Here is a 24,685-nt window from a genome sequence, read left to right on the forward strand (position 1 = left end):
AAAATACTTTAAAATATTTCAGAACTCTGAAACGCACGTGTAAGAATATTTTAAAATATAGGATCAACCTTATATCCCCTCAATATACATACGTGCAAATAAGCAATGAGTGAGACTGTTTATAAAGCTACTATTCCTCATATTCTATTTATAAATCACTTCTAATATAATTCACATAAATTAAAAAAAATTTTAAATTTTATTAACTGTCATTTAAAATTTAATAAGATTCTAATTTTATTCCTATTTAATACACATTATACCCTCGTGAGAATAAAGTCAACATGATAATAAATGAATAGTGAAATTGTATATTCATATCAAAAGTTTGTCTCTCAACCCCATAAATAGGAACAAAAAATTTCTTCTTCTTCTATCTTATAAATAGAACTAGAAGAGTATAATATCAGAGTTAAGAGATTTTAATGAAAGTTGATATTTTATTTTATACAATTAAATACATGCATATATACATGCACATGAACATCAAACTAGTTGAAACTTTGTCCAAATGTGACCGGTCACATTGTCACTTACTTGGACAACTTCCCATTGAATTATATACAATTTTGGCCTTTTGTTTTCTCCTTCATGATTGAAAACACATGCAAGTAACCTCCCCCAGATAATTCTAGCAAGGCACCAAACGTTTTCTGGGTCCATATCATGGGAAGTTCATGTGGGTCAAAGTTCATGTGGGTCATGGGCCCCCCCACCAGCCTCATTCAGCTCCCTGGTCCCTTACTTAACATGTTTTTCTTTTAAATATTTATTTTAGAAAGAATTGTTTTAATTTTGTAATTTTTTCCTTAATTATAACGCGATTAAACCTTAATCCCCAAATTTTAACTCACCGTAACTCGGTTTTTAAATTCCACAAAATGTATAATTTTATTTTTTTAAATACAAGATTTAATATTTTAAATAATTAAAATATAGGCCTTGTTTTGAGTGAGGATATATAAGTGTTTATAAACAAATTTACATAGTTGAAACAAAATTCTATTTATATGATTACCTCTTATTCTATAATTACATTAAAAAGTTACTTATAAATTATTTCAAACAAGTTCATAAATTAAGTAACATCAAAGTTTAAAGTTTAAAAATTAGTTAATAATAGAATCAAAACTATTAAGATAAAAAAAAATCTTCCTTTTTATTTTATACTCTAAATAGTCATTGCCCATGTCTATTTATCATGATGTACAAACAAACAAATATTATTGGCCTTTTTTCATAAACTATTTTCAGTATTTTATTAATGATTTTAAAATATTAATGGTCATCGCAAACGTCAAATAGGCAATAGGTTGGCCTGGCCACGCCTCAGCAGCTTTTTCAGCTGCCAAAAACCCTCATAATGGTAAATACTACCCCGCGCGGCCCACACTGAGTAGACAGCCTCGGGTGGACCACTACCATGCATCCCAATTATTATCCCACAATTTTTTTATATTTAAAAAAAATTCTAAAAACAATGTCATATCACACTTGCTCGTATTTTGTAAATCATTTTTACTATATTTCACCGAAATTTTAAAAGTATTAAAAAATTTAGGGAAAATAACAAATAAAGACCCTTGAATTAGCAAAATTACAAAGAGGTCACTTGAATAAGCTAAATTACCAAGAAGGATCCAATTTCAAATTGTAATTATAAAATCAGGCTAAAAAGACAAAAATACCCTTCTTCTCTTTCTTCCATCACCCTATCTCTTTCTCTTTTCCTCTTCTCTTTCTCTTCGTTTTCGTCCTTCTCTCCCTCTTCATCTCCCTCTCTCTCTTCTTCCTTCTGTTCCTCTCCTTCTCAAAAATATTCATCTCCTATCTATGTATTTATCAATATGATTAAGGTTGTGACCATTCTCATCAATCTCTATTACAAAAAAGATGGTAACCCATCGTTAATGCTAGTTGGCAGAGGTAATCAGATTCAAGTTGATAGCAATAGTGTTCTGGAGATGGTATACAGAATCAATGTTGGAGAGGATGATATTCAAGCTACCCAAGACACTACATGTATATATACTTCATGATTGGCACGACATCATCTTGGTGGGTTGCGGTGCGGTCACTGGGTATACGGTGGAAGAGAATGAAACGTGAAGTTACTGATGGAAAATGTTAGTTGGAGGATGTTGTAGTTAGTTTGAGATACACTTGTCACTGAATCTTACAGAAACTGGTTGCTGTCAAAACACCTCTGGTTTTTTGTAATTTGACTTACTATTGTTGTAATTTTACTTAGTAGTGTTGTAACTACAGATTGGTTAGTTTGATCATAGCAACATGACATGACAATCTGAAAATGTTAGTATTTTGTTTATGGGCAGAGTAATGTTAACATTTAGTATTTATAGTTGTTAATGGTATCAATGTAGATCCATTTAATATTCTGAATTCATGACAAATCTCCTCACAGACTTATAATTTCACTTATCACAGTTGTTATTTGGCTTTCTACTCTTGTCAATTGATTTTCATAACTTGTCATTCGCCTTAATCAACTTGTTATAAATTACTTATTAGAACTGGTCATCTGCTAAAGAAATATGAAAATTTTGTTATTTGAAAAGAGAAAATTAAATTTTTATGAATTGCTTATCAGAAGTTGTCATTCGCTTTACTAAATTTGTCATTCGTCTTATTGAACTTGTCATTCGCCAAGAATGTTTAGCAAGGTGTATGATAACTTCTGATAAGTAACTCATAGGAATTTAAGATTCTACGTTAAAATGACAATTTGCACAATTCCTTGGCGAATGACAATTTTAGTTTTATTTAGCAGATGACAAGTTCTAATAAGTAATTTATGACAAATTTAGTTAGGCAAATAACAATTTTAGTAAAACAAATGACAACTTCTGATAAGCATTTCATACAAATTTAATTTTCTTCTTCGTTCAAATGACAGAATTTTCAGATTTCTTTAATAGATGACAAGTTCAGTAAGGCAAATGATAGAATTTTTGTGTTTCTGTCGCTGCATTTCTGTCACCACGTTTCTAATTAAGTGGACAACATTAAATAGCTCTACATCATTACAATATAAAACTGATTAACAAAAAATGTTAACATTCCTCTGCACAATATAAAAAGACTATCATTATCAGATTGTCATGTGTTTCTATCACTGCATTGTTATCATAATAGTTAAAAGTCTGCATTAACAATACTAGCAAGCGAAATTACAACAATAGTGATCATTACACTCCCTCTAATATATTTAACTCCCCCTTCATCACTTGCTTCAAAATGTCCACCAACGTGGATGTAACGTAACAAATTCTGTGTTTTTATCACTGCATTTCTATCATCACAAGATGATTGTTTTTTACTTTAGAAAATCGCAAGTTAAGTGTATCCAATTATAACTTCGTTTATTTCCAGATTTTTTTGGTGAATAACAAGTTTAGTAAAGCGAATGACAACTTCTGATAAGCAATTCATAAAAATTTAATTTTCTCTTTTCAAATGACAGAATTTTCAGATTTCTTTAGCAGATAACAAGTTCTGATAAGTAATTTATGACAAGTTGAGTAAGGCGAATGACAAGTTATGAAAATCAATTGACAAGAGTGGAAAGCCAAATAACAGCTATGGTAAGGAAATTATAAGTCTGTGAAGTGGTTTGTCATGAATTTCAGAACATTGAATGGATCTACATTGATATCATTTACAACTATAAATACTAATGTTAACATTGCTCTGCCATAAACAAAATACTAACATTTTTATATTGTCATGTCATGGTGCTGTGATTAAACTAACCAATCTGTAGTTACAACACTACTAAGTAAAATTACAACAATAGTAAGTCAAATAATAAAAAACCAAAGGTGTTTTGACAGCAACCAATTTCTGAATCTTGTAGAAACTGGTGTATGACAACTTCTGATAAGCAACTCATAGGAATTTAAGATTTTGGATTAAAATGACAATTTGCACAATTCCTTAGCAAATGACAATTTTAGTTTTATTTAGCAGATGACAAGTTTTGATAAACAATTTATGACAAGTTTAGTAAGATGAATGACAAATTTAGTAAGACGAATGACAACGTCTGATAAACAATTCATAAAAATTTAATTTTCTCTTTTCAAATGATAGAATTTTCAAATTTCTTTAGCAGATGACCAGTTCTGATAAGTAATTTATGACAAGTTGATTAAGGCAAATGACAAGTTATGAAAATCAATTGACAAGAGTGGAAAGCCAAATAACAACTGTGATAAGTGAAATTATAAGTCTGTGAGGAGATTTGTCATGAATTCAGAATATTAAATGGATCTACATTGATACCATTAACAACTATAAATACTAAATGTTAACATTACTCTGCCTATAAACAAAATACTAACATTTTTAGATTGTCATGTCATGTTACTGTGATCAAACTAACCAATCTGTAGTTACAACACTACTAAGTAAAATTACAAAAATAGTAAGTCAAATTACAAAAAACCAGAGGTGTTTTGACAGCAACCAGTTTTTGCAAGATTCAATGACAAGTGTATCTCAAACTAACTACAACATCCTCCAACTAACATTTTCCATCATTAACTTCATGTTTCATTCTCTTCCACCGTATAACCTAGTGACCACACCACAACCCACCAAGATGATGCCGTGCCAATCATGAAGTATATATATGTAACATCCTAATTTTCATGTATCTAATATTTAAACAAATTTTATAGAATAGATAGAGGTTAAATATACATATATGTAATTAAAATAATTCTGATTTTATGTGTGTGTGTGTGTGCATGAGCAAATGAATAAAATAACGATGTTAAGAAGTCCCACATTGATTAAATGATAGGAAGTGGATAAAATAGCAATGTTAAGAAGTCCCACATCGACTAATCTTTAGAGTGAAGGAGTTTGAGGAGCCTATATATAGGAGATAGTGAGTGGAGCTTGAAGTGAGTAAATAATTTTCGCACATATCTGAGGTAGTCTCAGAAAAGTGCTAGTTTTGAGTTTATTAACCGTTGGATCGGACTGAAATTTGGTCATCCCATTTGGGAAATCCAAATATTTAATTTCAACGGTTAGATCATCATTTTGATCTCCGAGTTACAATTTATTAGGTACGTTTTTAACTTATATCTTTTGGATTTAACAAATAGAGTCCTGAATAGTAAATTAGCATTTTAAAATTCCTTCACCATTAGATTGAGCTATAATTTGGAGGATAGTATCATGATAGATAGGAAATCAAATTCAACGGTTAGATTAAGGGTTTAACTTATGTAGTGAGAATAACTTGGTTCATACTAAGTCTATTTGTCTAAAGTCCTTCGAAGATGGAATATAAGTTATAAATTTATAGTTTGTCTATTTGCATTATGAATTTGATGATTCTAATAATATAATCTAATAATTAAAGGATATTTAAGTAAGGAAAATTTAGGAATCGAGTCTAAATCATATATATATGTTCTCATTCCAAACCTTAGAGAAATGTCTTTTAGGCTAGAGTTCTGAGTAAAATTAAAGCTTTTAGAGGAGGAGTAAGAGGCTAGAATTTTGTGAGTAGCCTACTCTAATACTATAGAGATAATATTTTAATTTTGTTTGTAGATATAAACTCTATTGTGGCATTTTCGAGGTTGGACTCTAGTTGTAGTTGATTGTTAGCTAGGAGACCAGGTAACTAAATTTCTATCTGTTGCATGCTCTAGTATGAAGTTGGTGAGCGGCTTTATAACTGATTCTATAAAAGTATATTACGTTTTGTATGAACTGTCTTGTGGGATGCTATTTTTAAAAGGATTGACATAGTTTGTATTGCAAGAAATTGGTGATCATGATTATGATGTGCTATTATGAAATTCTGTTGATTATGCATATAAATGTGTCATTTTGAACCCTGTGCATCTATTTTGGGTGGGGAAAGGAGGTAATTGAAGCTATTGAGATTCATATACTTGCCACGTGGTATTAGCCTCCATACGGAGCTCTATGGTTGGCTGTTATTGTTGTCCCACTAGTTCTTCGAGGGACTGCGACACCCCACTAGTTCTTCGAGGGGGGACCCATGGTCCACCGAGTGCTCTGTGGTCTTTGGCCGGTCCACATCATTCGTGTGGTGAGCTTGTCAGAGTTGCCAGTCAAATGGAAAGAACTTAGCCCATGGGTCCAGTCGGCGGAAATAAGGAGGATATAAGGATGGACTTGGGTTCAGGAATTGCATATGACATGGAATATTCATTGATATTTATATCTTTTAAATAAATGACAAGTGCGTTATCTCTTTTGAAATGTATAAATTGCATGAGAGTGGTGGAAATATTTGTCTTATATGATTATTGTGAGTTTAAATGTTAAATAAATGTTTATCAATTATTATTAACTCTGTGTATCCCACCTGACACCTCGCTAGCCCATGCTAGGGTGTGTGATAGGTAGGGATTTAGTTACTGAGACGTTGTCTCATCCCTATTGTTTAACATTTTTCAGGTGAAAGCTTTAAAGGAGGGACGTCAGGGAAGGCTCAGGAGGAGTAAAGCTACATTGCAACTTGTAGCGTCTCCTCGGTTTATGAGCTATGTTGTATCCTGTATATTGCCACCTTAGGATAAATTGTTTTTAATTGATTCATGCATTATTATTTCTTATGTCCTTTGAGGTGTACTATTGTGGTATGTGTGCTGATAGGTGGCCAGAGGCCTAGGATGGCATATACGCATGTGATTTGTTTATGAATTTATTATAAACTATGAATTAAGATTTAATTCTTAACATTTTGACTTATGAGCTATATTATATGTTGTATTATAACTATATTAGATAAGATTAATCCTTTCTTATATAGTTTGTATTTGAATGAGTTAAGAAAAATTCTTTTATCCGTGATAGGATGTATGATTGGGTGCTGCTCTTTTCTATCACGGATAACAATATTATATAATTAGTTAGTGTAGATGATTGTGATATAATTTGAGTTTGTATTTAGCATAATTTGGTTATAAAATGTTATTTCTTAAAGTTACTATGAAAAAGTTAAGTTTATCTGTTTATTTAGGGAGGTTGTTTCATTTTGGTGCTAGTGTTGACTAAGATAGTCAAGTCTAAACTGCTATTATAATTTATCATTCAAAGGCATATTGTTTTATAACCATGTTTGCCATGATTACAAATATAGGTTATTCTTTTTAACCATGATAGTCTTAATTAAGGTCGAATGTTTTTTTTTCTATCATGGTTAGCCCTTTAATGATGTGATTGCTCTTAAATAACCATGATAGGGTATGTTTACTGGTTTTAATCTTTTCTATCATGGTTAGTTCTGGTTAGTAAGTGGTGATGTTACAATATACATGTAGTGTCTTCGGTAGCTTGAATATCATCCTCTCCAACATTGACTCTATATACCATCTCCAGAACACTATTGCTATCAACTTGAATCTGATTATCTCTGCCAACTAGCATTAACAATGGGTCACCATCTTTTTTGTAATAGAAATTGATGGGAATGGCCACAACCTTAACCATATTGATAAATGCATAGGCAGGAGATGAATATTTTTGAGAGGGAGAGGAACAGAAGGAAGAAGAGAGAGGGAGATGAAGAGGGAGAGAAGGACGAAGACGAAGAGAAAGAGATGGGGTGATGGAAGAAAGAGAAGAAGGGTATTTTTGTCTTTTTAGCCTGATTTCATAATTACAATTTGAGATCGAGTCTTTCTTGGTAACTTAGCTTATTCATGTGACCTCCTTGTAATTTTGATAATTCAAGGGTCTTATTTGTCATTTGCCCAAAAATTTAAGATGCGCCATCCCCATATAAATTTAATATTACGTATCTTTAGTTTAGAATTTATTACTTTGCCTGTATAAATAATTAATTATTTTATAAGAAAATAACAACAATTTAGAAATTATAAAATATTCTTCTGGTCCTAGATATAAAACCCATATAGAGGTCATATATTTAAGACCGGACAAGTATTATAAATATCTAGTATAACTAATTTTTTTTAATTTTTTTAAATTAATCGAGTAGTTTTTATTAATTACCAAGTGTATCTTGCGCTAAAGACAGGAGGCATTAATATGTTTTACGCACGCGAATCCATCTCAGTATCGCACCATCACAGGCACAGCAAACAACACCCTATTTCCATATACTTAGATTAAAATTTCTATAATTTCACTTAAATACTTTTTGAAAGAATTTGAGTAAATTAAAAATATTATCCAATTAGATAAGTAATGTTTTTTTTAAAACATTCAATTTTTTTTTAAATTTCCTCCCTCCCTCTCCTACAAAAAAAATCAATAAAATTAATTTAAAATTTTTTTTATGAATATATAAAATAAATGTTACGTTATATAAATCATAATTCTAATCAATGTTTTAAGAACCGGACCGGACCGGACGGTCGAACCGGTTGAACCGTGACCCGGATTCGTTAACGGCTCGGTTTGGACCAAAAAACCGTTCATATAGTTGAGCCGGATTGGACCGGAGTTGAGCCGTTATTAAGCCGGAAACCGGAGTTGGACCGGGAACCGGAACGGTTTTCAGAAAACCGGACGGTTTTTTAGCCTGACTGAAAAAATACTAAAAATTTAAAAAAAAAAATAGAAGAAAAATAAAAAAATTGATCCCCTTAAGTATCCTAATATATTTTTAGACTATTTATAACCATAGAGTATTATTTCATTGAAAATTTCATATATTGTGGTGTTAAAATCGTAAGTCGCTAGTCTTTTTGTTTTGATATTTGGTCTATCGTTTAAAAAAATATTTTGATTTGAATGAATTGATAATTTGTAATATCATTAAATATTTTAAACATACATAAATTTAAATATATAAGGTTTTAGTCCATTTGCAATGATTTCATTATAATTTTAGATTATTTAAATGCATTTCTAAATTATTTAATAATTTGATATTTTTCATATATACTAATTATATGTATATAATATTGTTTTAAATTAATTATTGCATCACCGGTCTGACCAAACGGTCCGACCGATCCGACCGATTGAACCATGACCCGTTGATCTTTCCGGCTCGACTTCCGGTCCGGCTTTTAAAACATTGATTCTAATTAGGTTCTACTTTAAAATCGGGGAGTATTAATTTTTGTTATATAAATTGTATGAGATGCACTGTACAAGAAAGGAGGAGAAGGAAAGAGTGAAAGGTGAAAGATGCGAATAAGAGAGCATGGCAGTATTATACTTTTCTGGATAAGAAGTGAGCTACACAGGTGTCCACCGTGGCCACGAGTTCCGTCCAAAAAGACAGACATCTCCCCATATGTACAAACAACGGGGACCTCATTTTCGCCCCCCCACAGAGAGATTTAACACTCACTTTAAAAGCTTATAAAACGATATCAAAAAGTCCCCCCCCCCCCCCCCCCCCCCAAAACAAAAGACTGGGACCCACACCATCACATACTCCATTCACCGCGCACACAAAAAGCCATTCTCCAGCACACAACAACAACTACAAAAACGACCCACACTCTGACGCTCTCCACCAACCTCCTCTCTCTCTCTCTCTCTCACTACCCCATAAAAAACAAACCAAAAAAAAAAAAAACTTTCACTTGCACAGTCACAGGTAGATGAACAGCTTGCTGTTAGCAAGTTTCATTCATCTCTCTTCTTCTCTCTAGTTTACTTCATACAGATTCATTAATGGGTTTATCTGAAGACTCCTTTTGTAGTCTTTCCCTTGCGTTCCTTGCCTGCAATAACCACACAATTCAGGCATCACTCAGTTTCTCAAAAGTTCTACAAATCTCTCTTCTGCATAATTCAGTTCATTCTAACAAAGTTCTATAATAATATTATCTGTGGCATTTACTCCCTTTTAAACTAACCTCTTTCTCCCAATCTGTAAATGCTGCTGTTACAACAATAAGCACAACTGCTTGAACCGTGGACCCTGCTAGGATTCCAAGCCATAGTCCCTTGGCTCTCCAATTCAGTACAAATCCCAGTAAGACAGAAATGGGAGTTCCAATCAGATAATACGCACCAAGGTTCACATATGCTCCTATTCGCTGGAATCCACCACCTCTTGCAATCCCTGAACATGAAACAAGCCATTCTTAGATTGTGATTCATTTTTGTTTTTCAAGCGTCTGGGATTTTTCTTTTTTGTAGGGGATGGTTTGCCTATGAAAAAGAAACTCACCACATAGTATTCCTGCAAGACTGTCTGCACTCACAGATATACAAAGTAAAGGAACCATTTCAGCTACATAATTTATCACTTCTAGATCACTGCTGTATGCATATCCCAATATGTGACGGCAGAAGAAGAAGGCTGTGCTAATGACAACTGCCTCCGCAATACCGATCACCAGAGCTACGCGGACAGCATTTCGAGCTCTGTTGGGATTATCTGCTCCTAGTTCATTTGAAACACGAGTACTGCATAGCAGGAATCATGGGGGGATTTTTCAGTGTAACATATACTTGTATCAGCAACAACACACGCATTCACGCATTCATTCAGCTTAAGTATGCTTTTTGTCTTAATACACTCAAAATTTAAAGTCAAACAAACTAAACACTATGTTAACTTGATTGGTACTTCCTCATTTCTTGACTCTCAAATTTGTGTAAAATTTGGGAGGGAGATGCAGTCAATAAGCGAAGTTAGATTGTTTTAGAAAACGAGTGGATAGTAACCCGACCTTAAAGATCAGTGTGACCAAAGTGAAAATCTTGGAAAACTAGAAAACTAGAGACAACAAGTGTATTGAAGCCATCCATATGAGTGCAGTTTTAGAACAAACCTTGCAGCTGCTCCAACACCATAAGGAACGAAGTAGTGCAATGTGGTAATGCTCAGGCTGGAGAGATTTGAGAGATGAATTAGTGGAAGCCATTAAGACAGTTAATATCCACAATTGATGAGAGATTGATTCAAAGAAAACTCACCAGACAGATAGAATTGAGGTTTCAAGTTGTGGATCAGGCAAAAGGCCAGCAAGTAGGGTAAGTAACTCAAAGGACCACCATTCAAAGCTACGAAACATCCAAATGAGAAAATGAGTTAGAACAAGAGAACAAAAGAAAACAGAAGACAAAAACATAAAGCAACAGAAAACCGCCATTTTCTGCAGAAAAGACAGACAATGCTTTAGTAATTTACCAAACCATAAGTCCGGAAGGGATAGCAAATTGGAAGAACTCCGCAATGTTTAGTAAAGCAGTACTAGAGAACACAATCTGTGTTTTCTCACATGCTTTAGAATACTTCATATAAAGGCCAAGCCCAATGACATTCAACCAATATGAAATCCCAATGGCTAATGCTGCTCCAACGTGTCCCATTCCCAATCCATACACCAGAACCCAACACAAAGGAACATGCAAACAGAGAACCGCAATTGAGCTCAAAACCATGGGATAGATCATAGACTGAGCCTGGAAGTAGCGAACCAGTGATTGAAGAACACCATAGCCAAACAGTGCTGGGATGAGGTATATGCAGTATACTCGGGCTACATGAGAAATTTCAGGGTCTTGACCAAATAGTAATAGAATTTTATCCATGAATATCCACATCACAGATATAGGGACACAAACAAACATCAAAGAGATTATAGCACAGCAAGTGTAGTTCCCCAACTTTTTGAAATCTTCTGCACCGTAAGTTTGCCCACACAGAGTTTCTAATGCACCAGCCATTCCTATCTGAAATAAAATTCAGAATTTAGTAAATCATCAGAAACTAACATGTGACAATATGGACACAGGCACAGCCATAGAACAAGATATACAGTGGCGTTTAAATGCAATTTAGATCCAATCATATCTAATACATGTGCCAAACAAGATACAGTTCAGTTCAGGAACGATCGGTGCTTCATTGGCAAAATCTAAACGACCGCGCTGCGCTTAGCATATTAGACTGGCCAGGGGATCCAAGTTTGGGTACTTCTATGTGTTAGGTCTTCAGAAGCACCGAGCAAACTTATTGCTGTGATTTGGAATGCAGGATTTTTCAAGCTCTCGGCTTTGAATCACAGATGAATCTATCTCAAAAGTTCATGATGTCGGGATGAAATAATAAGATGGAATAAGCAGAGAGAATCATTCATTAGTACTTATCAGTTAAAGACAGTATGATCTTCTTTTCCCCTCTCTTTTTGGCCATTAAACAAAGTGTGTTCTTCAAAAAGAGATGAAATCTGCAAAACATACAAACTCCATCTTTGATCATTTAATATGCTCAAATTAAGTCTTATGGATTTCATTTCATAAATGATCTTCTTCGTGCAGCCTGATCCAAACTTTTTCTACGATCGTCTCTAAAATATAGCATAGAATTAGCATCAAGACAAAGTGAATCATTTGATAGACCGACTTCGGAGAACAGAGTTGTATATTGCTGCCGATCACACTTATCCATGTGACTCCAGCAACAGTATCATTATCAAGGTCCTATCTTTTCAAGATCAAGTGCCTTCCTTCTCCACAGAGACCAGGAAAGATTAGCCCCAAGGAAAAAAAAAAAAAAGTGGCGGGCAAAGAAATATAAAATCACCCGTAGAATCTGGCTTTAGCTTACAAAAAATTTAAGAAAGCTACAGTGAAATTTTAATCATGTCAAAAGTGGCTTAAGCTGAAAGGGATCCTTTGAATCAAGAGCAGAAGAGGAGAAAGACAAGCCCACGAAGAAACTGATGCAAGGCACATCATCATTTAAAAACTCTAAAATAAAGTGAATCGACTAAGAATCAGAGTAAAAGAGCCATTTTGATACTTTTTTCTCATGTGACACAGCCACGGGATTAGCACTAAATCCGAACTTTTGGCATCGAGTGGCTTCGTCCCTAGAAAAATCAGTCAGTGAATTTTAACTTCAGCTGAAAGAGAAATAAAAATTTTGAATAATGAGAAAACTGGATAAATCATCAAGGAGAACGATGAGGACTTACAAGAACACTGAAGCCGGTGACTTCAGCAAAAGAAGTGGCGATAGCGACGCCGGAGAAGGCGAGTTTCCCAATGTGCCCAACCATCATCATGGACACGACTTGCAGAAGGTACTGAGACACAGTCACGGTCACCATTGGAGCAGCCATGGAGCTCACCCTCTTCAACTCTTGGCAAAACGTACTATTGTCAGAAGACGATGACACCACAACACCATTGTTCTCTCCCTCACCACTCTTCACTAGCAAAGGAGCTTGATCTTCCTTACCCATTTCTTCTTCTCCTATCCTCTCTCTCCCTCTCTTCCTCTCTCTCTCTCTCTACAGAACTCTCTTCCTATCTAATATCTATGGGAGGCTCAGGGCGGTGCTGAATGCTGATCTTTTCGAGCGAGAGGGAGCAACTTTTATAGAACAGAGGCGGCCAGAAGCCGTTCCTTCAACGGCCAAGAATGGAACACCCTGTTTTCTGAATTGTGATTGTGGTACATACATGTGGAAATCATTTTTTTGTTTATTTTAACAAGACTTATTTCTAAAATACAATATACCTGTTTGGAAGAGTTTAAAAAATCTCCTATAAACAAATTTCATGTAAATTGACACAAAAATCTTTTTATAACTTTATTTTGTATCATGTAAATCACTATTAAAAAATTAATTATAAGCTATTTATAAAACTGTTTAAATCAGGTCTAATATTTCTTTATAAGAACTGCAGGTAAAATGGGTCGGCAACAGTTGCAGACTTCCGCTACTTTCAATGCGTGAATATTTATCAAATTATTTCACCGATAAAATTGTGGGTTAAATAATAAGTACTTCAAACTACATATAGTACCACAAAATATTTTATTAGTAGCACTCATTATTTTAAACTAATTTTTGGTGTCACCCTAAATATTTTTTAGTGACACCTGATATTTTAAAAAATAATTTTTGATGCAATTTTACCTTTAACGTATTTTATGATGTTGTATGCACAAATAATTAATTTAGGATATTAAGTATTATTAAAAAAATATTTTAAAATATTCGCTACTCAACTCTAAAATTTTTAATGAGATTTTTCTCTAACGAAAAGTTTATTGTTAAAAATTTTATTGATGAAAATGACTTAAATGTTTACAAACTTTGCAAAGTATTACTACCTTTTATGTATAAACATTTATCAAGTCCTTTTCTTTAATAAAATTTTTAAGGGGAATTTGATAATTGATATGTAATTAATTTTCAAAAGCTTAAAGTTTTAGTCACATAATTTCACCAAGATTCAATTTTAGTCCCTCCATTTATTTTCTTTGGAATAAGCCCCCTGCAATTTTGGGCAAAATGGTTGAAGACATTGACATGAGCTTATCCGTGTAAAACTAATTGCTAAAAAGTCTTGTAGCTTAACGTTGCTAATGCTTCCTTATAAGTGGGAAGTCATCGGTTTAACTTGTTTTTGACCTCATCTTAACCCGCTAATGCCTACACTTTTAATTTTAAAAAAACAGCTAAAATAGTTAAAATGAGTCTTGCATTACTATTTTTCTGGAAATAGATCATATAGGCAAAATTGTTGAGAGAAGCTCAACAATTGGAAGCGACTCTTGTTACATCAATGTCTCACTAACACCATCTTCATAATCTGTTGATTTTTTGGTCCAATAATTTTAAATTATAAAGCACAGACAACAATAGCGCTTGAATTACTCATAAAAATGGATTCATAACATGCCACTTGTTCAATAATTTCAAGGGAAAATGACATTTCAGGACACTGCAAATTGTAAAATTTCAATTTGGATTTTTGAAATCACATAATTCCTACTAGAGAGCAAAATCTAAATTGAAATTATGAATTTCAAGCAAAATTATCAAAATACCCCCATTTGTTATAAAAAAAAAAAAGAAGTGTGATATCTGTATTTAAGACTTGCTATTTCACAATCAAGACTTGTTCTCTCCAAGTCGCTAAAAATAATGTCATTCTTGGCGATAAATAATGTTTTTGGGATTTTAACTCAAGATTTGTTATTTTACAATCAGATTTTGTTATTCCTAAGTGTTGTCACAAAGGTTATTTACAAATAAGGATATCTTAGTAATTTTTTGAATTTTAAAATTCTAATTTAAGTTTTGACATCTCACAGGAATTATGTAATTTTGATAACCTAAATTAAAATTTCACAATTTTCAAGGTTGAATGTCATTTTCCTAATTTCAAAATGTAAGAATGGGATGTTTGGAAATCTTATAACAATTTTAAAAAGGTATTTTTATGCAAGCTAAAATAAAACTCATTTTATATGTTTAGGCCGAACTTCATAAAATCACTTTTTAAAAACTAAATTCATTTTATATATTTATGCAGATCTTCATAAAATCACTTCTGAAAAATAATTTTAAATATCTCAAAATAAAATTGGTAGACCGAAAAAGAACAGAACAATGTACGAGATGGATAGGGATGGGGAAGGTCCCACCGCGTGCCTTAGAAGCTTTGTGTCTCTGTTCCCATTGCTTCCTCTAAAATTCTTAACATGCTTCCAGAATATTCACCCACCCCAAACAAATAAATAAACTTATAAACTCACATCTCAAAACAACTTGAATTTGAATTCTATTATTAATACGAGGATTATTTTAATGGGTAATTTATAAATACATTTGTATGCATCATTTGAACTTTAGAATTTTATCTTAATCTTGTCCCCAGCTCATTTCAATTTTTTTAGTTATTGGTAATCGCTTGATTAAGATAATGTCTAAATAATTTTGTTTCAATTATTTTTTTGCCAACAATTTCGTTTCAAAAATTATAAAAACACTTTTTTCAACCCTCCATCTAAATTCTAACTTGCCCAAATAATGGTCATTATCTGTAGCTTTAATTTTATACAAAATTTTAATTTGGTCTTTTAATTCTAAAAATATATTTTTAGTCTTGTAATCCTATAATTATTAGTCTTAAATGATAATTAAAGTTATTTTAAAAATTAAATTTAATATATTAACAATCAACAATATTTTAGTAATATTTAAAATCTCGGTGTTATATTTTTTATTGAAGGTTTTAGTGTTATGGGAGTAAAATATATATTTTAAAATTAAAGAATTAAAATGAAATATTTTTTATAAAAAAATAATTTTTAAATCTTTCAACTTTTAATATACTTATAACTCAATTCGTTAATTATTAGCACTTTTTAGTCTCTAAACTTTTAGATAGTCCGATAAACTAAATTAACCCTAGAGAGAAATGATGCCTATGAGAGGACTTGGCACGGATTTGGATGAATTTTTTTTAGGGGTCTACTTTGGTGAGTTAATAGTAAATTAACAGCACTATACACCTGCATGAAATTTTTTCAGTTCAATATTACTCGAAAAATTTAAAATTATAGTAATTCATTTATTTTTTAAAAAGTTAATGGTAAATATCACTAATTTTTAATAATATGGAAAAAATTTAAATTTTAGGGGCAATAAGTGAAAATTCAAAACAAATTTACAATTTTTTCCCCTCTTTTTTTGCCAAAAATTTGGTGAGGAGTTGAGTGCTAGTCGCATCAATGCAAAATAAGCATAAATACGTATGTTGCCTCACATCACAAGCTAACTAATGCTTGCTCCTTTTAATATCAGGAACGATGTTGCATCACTTTTTTTTTTTTTTCAATTTCATTTAAACTTAATATTTACCACTTAATAATTTAAAATATTCAGTATTCATATAAAACTAATTAAGGATAGAAAAGTCTTTTTAACTCTAAATAATATGACTTCTTAAAAAATAATATGACTTCTTAAAAGTCAATACTATGTAACGGAGTAACATGTACTTCATGTAATCAGAGGTGATTTATTTTAGTTTTACATATAAGATGTCAATTTAATTTATTCATCAAATTTATAATTTTTTTAAATTATTCATATTGCACATGTTAACAAAATTTTCATTAAAAGAAATTTTAAGACAAATAATCAAAGAGAATATTTTAGAGAAATCAATGCATATTTTTTACAATAATTAATTTAATTATTATTTTTTATTTTCTACAAATTAATTATCTAGTTTTTAAATTAAAAATGAGCAGGAGTAATGTGTGGGGAAATGCAGGAGTAGTTTTTCATGCTACAGCCTAGCAGCCTCTCCTGTCTATTCATTTTTATTAAAACTGGAAGATGACATATGAGAAAACTGGTAAATCATGCAATATTAGAAAATATTAAATAAAAACTATTCAATAATTATACAATTGAATGATTAGGAGGGTCTATTTTTTAATTAAGTCTCCAGTCAATAAAATCCTTTTAAAAAATACATTGGATGGAAGTGCATTACAGGTCTCTAGCCACATCATTTTTAAGTAATCTATTGGTAAAATTAGGAAGAAAAACAGTCTCTTATTAAAAATTTTCAGACACGTTACTGGTATTAACAAACACCAGGTTCTTGGCATTAACTTTTTACAGGTCTCTAGCCACATCATTTTGATTCAGAGGAATTGGATAGTTCAAGTTCACCGTATTGATAGGAAAGAAAACCATACTGCTGATTTTTTAGCTAAATTATCTTATTTTATTGTCAGTAAATTTTGTATTCTTAATCAGCCTCCACTTGTATATCTAGGGGCGGAAAATAATGAAAGAGTTTAGATATTATGTTTTGTTTTGGGTAATACAGCTTTTCATTTAAAAAAAAAAAAAACCTTAGGTCGGCGCACAGCACAAGTGCGATTGCAAGATTAATTTAAGAAAAAGGTTTTAGCATAATTAATGCATGAATAAAGTGGGAGTACCAATTTACTATTTTGGAGAAAGAAAAGGACATATTAAAAAAAAGATTAATATAAATTTTGGTCTCTTAAATTTGTCCTCATTTTAGTTTTAGTCTCTGAGATTTCAAACCATAAGTTTTGATCCCTCAATGGGCAAAATAGTCCAGGTTTTTATTAGATTATAGGGACTAATATTTTATATGAAAAGAAATTTAAGGGACCAAAACCTATGGTTTGAAATTTGAGGGATTAAAATCAAAATGAAGATAAACTTGAGGAACTAAAGTTTGTATTAAAAAATAAATAAATTAGTTTAATGTTTTACTAAGATAAATATATGGGGATATAGAAACTATTCCTTCCGATTCTAAATACAATATCTATTTTGTAGTGTAGATTTATTTTACAGTATAAATTACATTACAAAATAACCCGGAAGAAGTATTAATTTAGACAGGGATCGCAAAGCTTTTTGTTAGCTGATATAAGAAGCATACAAAACTATGTAACGTACAGACAGATTACACTTGGACACGGCTCTTCCGAGCTTCAGTTTTGCGGCAAACCTCAAGTAGTTTCGTGTATTATTTGAATTTTATATTGTACAGAATAAATACATAAAAAAATTTGTTTTATAAAACGCAAAAGAAAAACCTTCTTCTTAGTGATATATATTAAATTAATGGATTACCCAAAATTAAATTGGGCAATGTTAGAATTTTATCACGAATATGGTCCTAAAGCCCAATTTGAATTTACTGGTTGTGCTCAAAAACGTGCTCTGTACTGTTAGCATCTAACTGAGGGGGTACCATTTAAATTTATTGAGTCAGCATGTTTCGTTAATTGACATTAATGGAGTTAAAATTAAAAAATTAGAAATATATTTTATAAAAAGAGAATTGTTGTGAAGTCCCAAGTAAAGAATATAATTACTAAAAAGTTTTAATATTAAGCAGCATGTAATGATAAGTTTTATGGTAGTAAATGACAACTGCACATTTGTCATTAAGAAACTTGCTAATAATTTTTTTTTGAGACTTTATTGTAATTCTCTTTTTTATAATTTTAAGGGATTAAACTGAAACTTGATATAAATATAGAGGACTAAACATAAATTTTAGCATATATTTAAATTACACAATGAAAGTAATAAATTTTTTAAATAAATTAAAAATTAGCTGATCGGTTGACATATATTATACCCACGAAAGGGAGGGAGAATATTTTACATCCAAGAGTTTTTGGAAAACAAAACAAAAGAATTTCTGTGTAGTTTATAAAGATTATGGGATGTTTGAATAACCCCAAAATCACGTTCTAAAAATATTTTTTTAAAATCGAAATAAATTTTTTTATATTTTTTTTTATATATCGTAAAAGTATTTTTAAAATCATAATTTTGTTTCTACCGAAACAACCTCATTATCAGAGTGGACCCTCTTAGTGGGGAAAAAAAAAGCAAAGAAACAAAGAAAATGAACAAATCAACTGTGTCCTTTAATTAGAGTTCTAATAAAGTAGGCGATGGTTTTAAAGAGCGAGGTCAAAGATTTTTTATTTTTTTTAACCAGGAAAAATATTTAAAAGACACAAGACATGATGGGTGGCTGCACAAGCGTTAGCATCCTCCGTCATCAGTGAGTTGATTGGTTCACTTTTAAGTTCCAACAAAACACTGCACAGTCACGAGATATTATTGGGCCCAGCTCGTTTAATTAATGAATAATAATACTATCTTTTTTGGACCTTCAATTCATAATATTATCTTTAGAGTTTAGTGAGTTAATTAAGCCCACATCATTACATAAAATTGAAATAATCATGTCATTGGTCACTAGGCAACGCTTGACTTGACTATATGACAAGAAATTAGAATTAAGAAGAATTGTTATGAAGTCCCAAATAAAAAAGATAATTATTAAAAAGTCATAGTAACAATAGAGCAGACTGCTTTGTCATTAAAGTTTACCGGTAATTATTTTATTTTCTTAATATCTTATTGTAATTCTTCTTTATAAATTATAATTAATATAAGAAGATGAATGAGACAATTATATTATATTATTTTGATCTTAAATATAAGAATCATACAATTAATTTGAAGAGAAATTAATTAACTTAATTATTTATAATATTTGTGTGTTAATTTTTCAAATATATTCTTTTTAATTATTAACTCTATTGATGAAAACTTAATATATGTAATGAATAGGAATAATCCAAAAAAAAATTAGATATGAGTTTGAAAGGTAATTAAAATAATTTCAGACATTAAACATCACAGCCAAAACAAACCTCACAATGACATCGATCAGGACATGTTGGCAAGGGAAACCGCAAGACACAAATATTTTTGCCGATAATTTTTATTTATAAATCTGTTAATTATATATATATGTGTGTATTTCTATTTCAATTATATTTTTATCCCTATTTACTTTAATTGAATTTATTTTGAGTGGGAGAGATCATTGTGAGTTTCTCAGAAAAGAATATTATTATTAAAAAGTCATAATAACAAGTGAGTAATATTACTTTTATTGTTAATTTTTATATTGAAACTTGTTATGAAAATTTTTTTAGTAATTACATTTTTTTTTTGAGATCACGTAGTATTCTTTTTTACTTCCAAATATCATAATTTAACTGAGATGGGTATCCCTCTCAAGAAATACTAATGATTATTTGTATGGGTATCCCTCTTAAAATTATAGTAATTCATTTATCTTTAAAAAGGTTAACGGTCAATATCATTGATAAAATTTATACAGTTTTTAAATTTTAAGAATAATATTAAACCAACAAAAAATTTCTGGTGCAAAATGCTCTAAGTGAAAATTTTGAAACAAATTTACAAGTTTTTTTTTTTGCCAGAAATTTGGCGAGGAATTGACTTCTAGTCGCATCAATGCAAAATAAGCATAAATGCCTGTGTTGCCTCACATCACAAGCTAACTAATGCTTGCTCCTTTTAATATCAGGAATGATGTTGCAACGCTTTTTTTTTTTTAATTTGATTTAAAATTAATATTGTACCACTTAATAATTTACAATATTCGGTGTTCATATAAGAGAAATTAAGGATAGAAAAGTCTTTCTAACTCCAAATAAGTTGTTCAAATAATATATACTCCATCCAGTCTTCTATATATATAGGAGGTAATTTATTTTGATTCTAAATATAAGATGCCAATCCAATTTATTCATCAAATTTATAATTTTTTCAAATTATTCATATTGCACATGTTAACAAAATTTTCATTAAAAAAAGTTCCAAGGCAAATAATAAAAAGAATATTTTAGAGAAATCAATGCGTATTTGTTGCAATAATTAATTTAATTATCTTTTTACTCTTTAAAAATTAATTATCTAGTTTTGAAATTAAAGATCAGGAGGAGCAATGCGCGTGGAAATGTAGGATTAGTTTTTCCATGCTACAGCTCAGCGGCCTCTCATGTTCATTCATTTTTATTAAAACTTGAAGATGATATATGAGAAAATAAACAATTTGCCATTTTGAAGACAACAAATTATACAATTGAATTCTTTTTCTTTTTTGAAAAAAAAAAGGTGAGAAGTCATACAGTATAAATGGTAAATCATGCAATATTAGAAAATATTAAATTAAAACTATTCAATAATAACACAACTGAATGATTAGATTGATGGGGGTCTCTTTTTTAATTAATTCTCAAGTCAATAAAATCTGTTTAAAAAATACTCCTCCGGTCCTAATTATAAGACCCAATTGACTTATTTGAGGAGATTAAGGAAGTAAGTTAAGTTGGTTATTTATAATAAATAAGTGTTGTCATTCCTAAAATATCCTTGCTAATTAAGTATATTGGCTAAAACTATCATTATTATAAGGATTATCTTGGAAAAAAATGCATAAATATAAGAGACAAAATGGATTGGGGTCTTATAATTAGGACCAAATAAAAAGTCAAATGGGGTCTTATAATAAGGACCGGAGGAGTACATTGGATGGAAGTGCATTACAGGTGGCTAGCCCCATCTTTTTTAAGTAATCTATTGGTTAAAATTAGGGAGGGGAAAGTCTCTTATTTTTCAGACATGTTACTGGCATTAACAAACACTAGGCTCTTGGCATTAACTTTTTTAAATGTCTCTGGCCACATCATTTTGATTCATAGGAATTGAATGGTTCAGGCTCATCATGTTTTTAGAGAAGGAAACCGTACTGCTGACTTCCTAACTAAATTATCTCATACTTTTGTCAATAATTTTTATATAATTGATCGACTTCCATCTTTGTGCCTAAAAGGCGAAAAGTGACGAAGAAGTTCAGATATAATTTTTTTATTTTGAGTAATGTTATCCAGCTTTTCATTTCAAAAAAAAAAACACTAGGTCCCCACATGAGTACGATTACAAGATTAATTTAAGAAAAAAGTTTTAGCGTAATTCATGCATGAATAAAGTGGGAGTACGAATTTTCACCCAAAAAAAAAGTGGGAGTACGAATTTACTATTTTGGAAAAAGAATAAAACGACAATTTAGGGAAAAAATAAAGAGAAAATTGTAAATAAAGACCCATTAATATGTAAAATTACGATTTAGGATTCTAAATTTAAAAAATAGCAAATAAGGACCGGGTCTCACTTTTGCAAATATGAAATGTGAGTGAAATGTATGAAATGCCCCTTAGTCAAATTGTGATTTGGTCTAGGGGTGTTCAAGAATGACCCGTCCCGGTCGGCCCGTTCCGGTCCCGGTCTTATTGGAATGGGACGGATCCGTCCCGAAATTTTTCGGGACGGGACAAACCGGGACGGGACAAAAAATGGACCGGGACGGGACGGGACACGGGACGGGGTCGTCCCGTCCCGGTCCTTTTTTTATTTTTTTTAAATTTTTTTTAATTTTTTATCCCATTTATATAATATTATTTTTTTCATATCTTTTTAAGATTTGAGACTATTGTATGGAATTATAGATATATTTATTTAGAGTTTTTATATTTGTTAATGATTTGAGATTATTGATGATTAGAATTTTTAGCAAGTTTTTATTGTGTTAAAAGCTTTTGTTTAGAGTTTTTAATGATTATTATATGTAATATTTTAAGTTTTTATTTAAGAGTGTCCAAACAAATAAATAAAAAGATGTTTTTATAAGATTTAAGCCCAAAAAAACATAATTAAAAAAATCAGATTTTATTTAAAAAATTTTTAAAAATTTAAAAAAAATTAAAAAATTTTAAAAAAAAAAAAAGGGGTTCGGGATGTCCCGGTCCCGTCCCGACCGGGACCGGGACAACCCCGGGACGGGCCGGGACACGGGACAGAAAATCTGTCCCGTTACTGTTCACCGGGACGGAACCGGGACGGGCCTGTCCCGGTCCCGATCCGTCCCGTGAACAGCCCTAATTTGGTCTACTGAAGTTGTCATTTGCTAAAGTGAACTTGTCATTTATCATAGTCAACTCGTCATTTGGCATACCCTTAATCAAGTTGATTTGATATACTGAAGTTGTCATTTATTTTCTATAGTTAACTTGTCATTTGGCTGAGGGACATTTCAAATATTTCACCACGATTTCATATTTACAAAAGTGAGACCGGGTCCTTATTTGCTATTTTTCAAATTGAGAGTTCCAAATTGTAATTTTATATAATACGGGATCTTTATTTGCAATTTTCTCAAAAATAAATAAATTATTTTGATATTTTACCAAGATAAAGATATGGGGATATGGATACTACTGATTTAGATAAGGGTGTAAAGCTTTTTGTTAGCTGATACAAGAAGCATACAAAAAATAATAAGGTTAAAAACACACACAGCTTTTGACTAATGAAATAAAATAATGTGTGGCTCTCTCAAACTATGCCCACATGCGCACATAGATTACACTAACACACCAGGACAAGGCCCTTCCGAGCTTCAGCTTTGCGGCGAACCGCGAACCTCAAGTGGTTACGCATGTTATTTGAATTTTATATTGTACTGAATAAATATGTGGAAAAAATTGTTTTATAATTTTGTCATGAATATGGTCTCAAAATCCAATTCGAATTTATTGATTGTGTTTGAAAATGTGTTCTATGTTGTCAGCATCTAATTACAGAGTTACTATTTAAATTTGTTGATTCAGCATTTTTTAAATAAAAATTAATGGGTTAAGATTAAAAGATTAAAAGTACATTTTATAAAGAGAGAATTACTATGAAGCCCAAAATAAGAAACATGATAACTAAAAAGTCTCAGCATTGAGCAGCAGCAGCGTCGTGCAATGACAAGTTCCATAATAATAAATAATAACTATACATTTGTTCTTGGAACTTGCTAATCATTTTTTTTTGGAACTTCATTGTAATTTTTCCTTTCATAAATTTAAAGCATTAAACTGAAACTTGATATAAATATAAAGGACTAAACATAAAATTTAGCCTATACTTAAATTACACAATGAAAGTAATAAGTTTTTTTAAGTAAATTAAAAATTAGCTGAATGACATATCATACCCACAAAAGGGAGTGAGAATATTTTACAGCCACATATGTTTTTTTTAATGAGCCCTCCATCCTCGTCCTTGATCACAGTTTAATTTGTTTTAAACTTTTAAACCAAAGAGCTTTTTGGGGAAAAAACAGAAGAATTTCGGTGTAGTTTATAAAAATTAAGACTCATTAAAAGTGGAAACAGGCCAGTCCATGCCTGTTTTATAGCCTATCGGCCTGAGCCTGATCTGTGACCTGTTACAGGCTTATTTTTCAGCCTGAGTCTGACCTGTATAAAGGCCTGGCCTAACCTGAAGCCTATAAAAAGCCTGTATTTTTAAAAAATTCAAATTACAGTTATATATACATTTTTTTTTAAAAAGCTAAGATTAAAAAAACCATACATGATAATTAATTTTTTAGTCTTGTCTTTTATTTAAATTTTAGTATCATAAGTACTATTTTAAATCTTAATTATAATTTACAAGGATATTATTAAAAACTAGGTATAATT

The 24,685-nt window shown here is 31.1% G+C and overlaps 1 protein-coding gene across 1 annotated transcript; it reads right to left on the bottom strand.

Annotated features, from left to right (window-relative positions):
• Positions 1–9,421: 9,421 nt before the first annotated feature.
• LOC114744350 (protein DETOXIFICATION 9-like) lies at positions 9,422–13,240 on the bottom strand. Its single transcript, XM_028932522.1, has 7 exons — positions 12,933–13,240; positions 11,141–11,685; positions 10,927–11,013; positions 10,782–10,838; positions 10,175–10,413; positions 9,858–10,066; positions 9,422–9,722 (listed from the first exon to the last, which is right to left on the bottom strand). The coding sequence occupies exons 1-7, from the start codon at positions 13,200–13,202 to the stop codon at positions 9,657–9,659; spliced, it is 1,473 nt and encodes a 490-aa protein (XP_028788355.1). The 5' UTR covers positions 13,203–13,240; the 3' UTR covers positions 9,422–9,656.
• Positions 13,241–24,685: the final 11,445 nt, after the last annotated feature.

Source organism: Neltuma alba, unplaced genomic scaffold, assembly GCF_004799145.2.
Source record: "Neltuma alba isolate B1F8T4 unplaced genomic scaffold, ASM479914v2 tig00004343_pilon, whole genome shotgun sequence".
NCBI lineage: Eukaryota > Viridiplantae > Streptophyta > Magnoliopsida > Fabales > Fabaceae > Neltuma > Neltuma alba.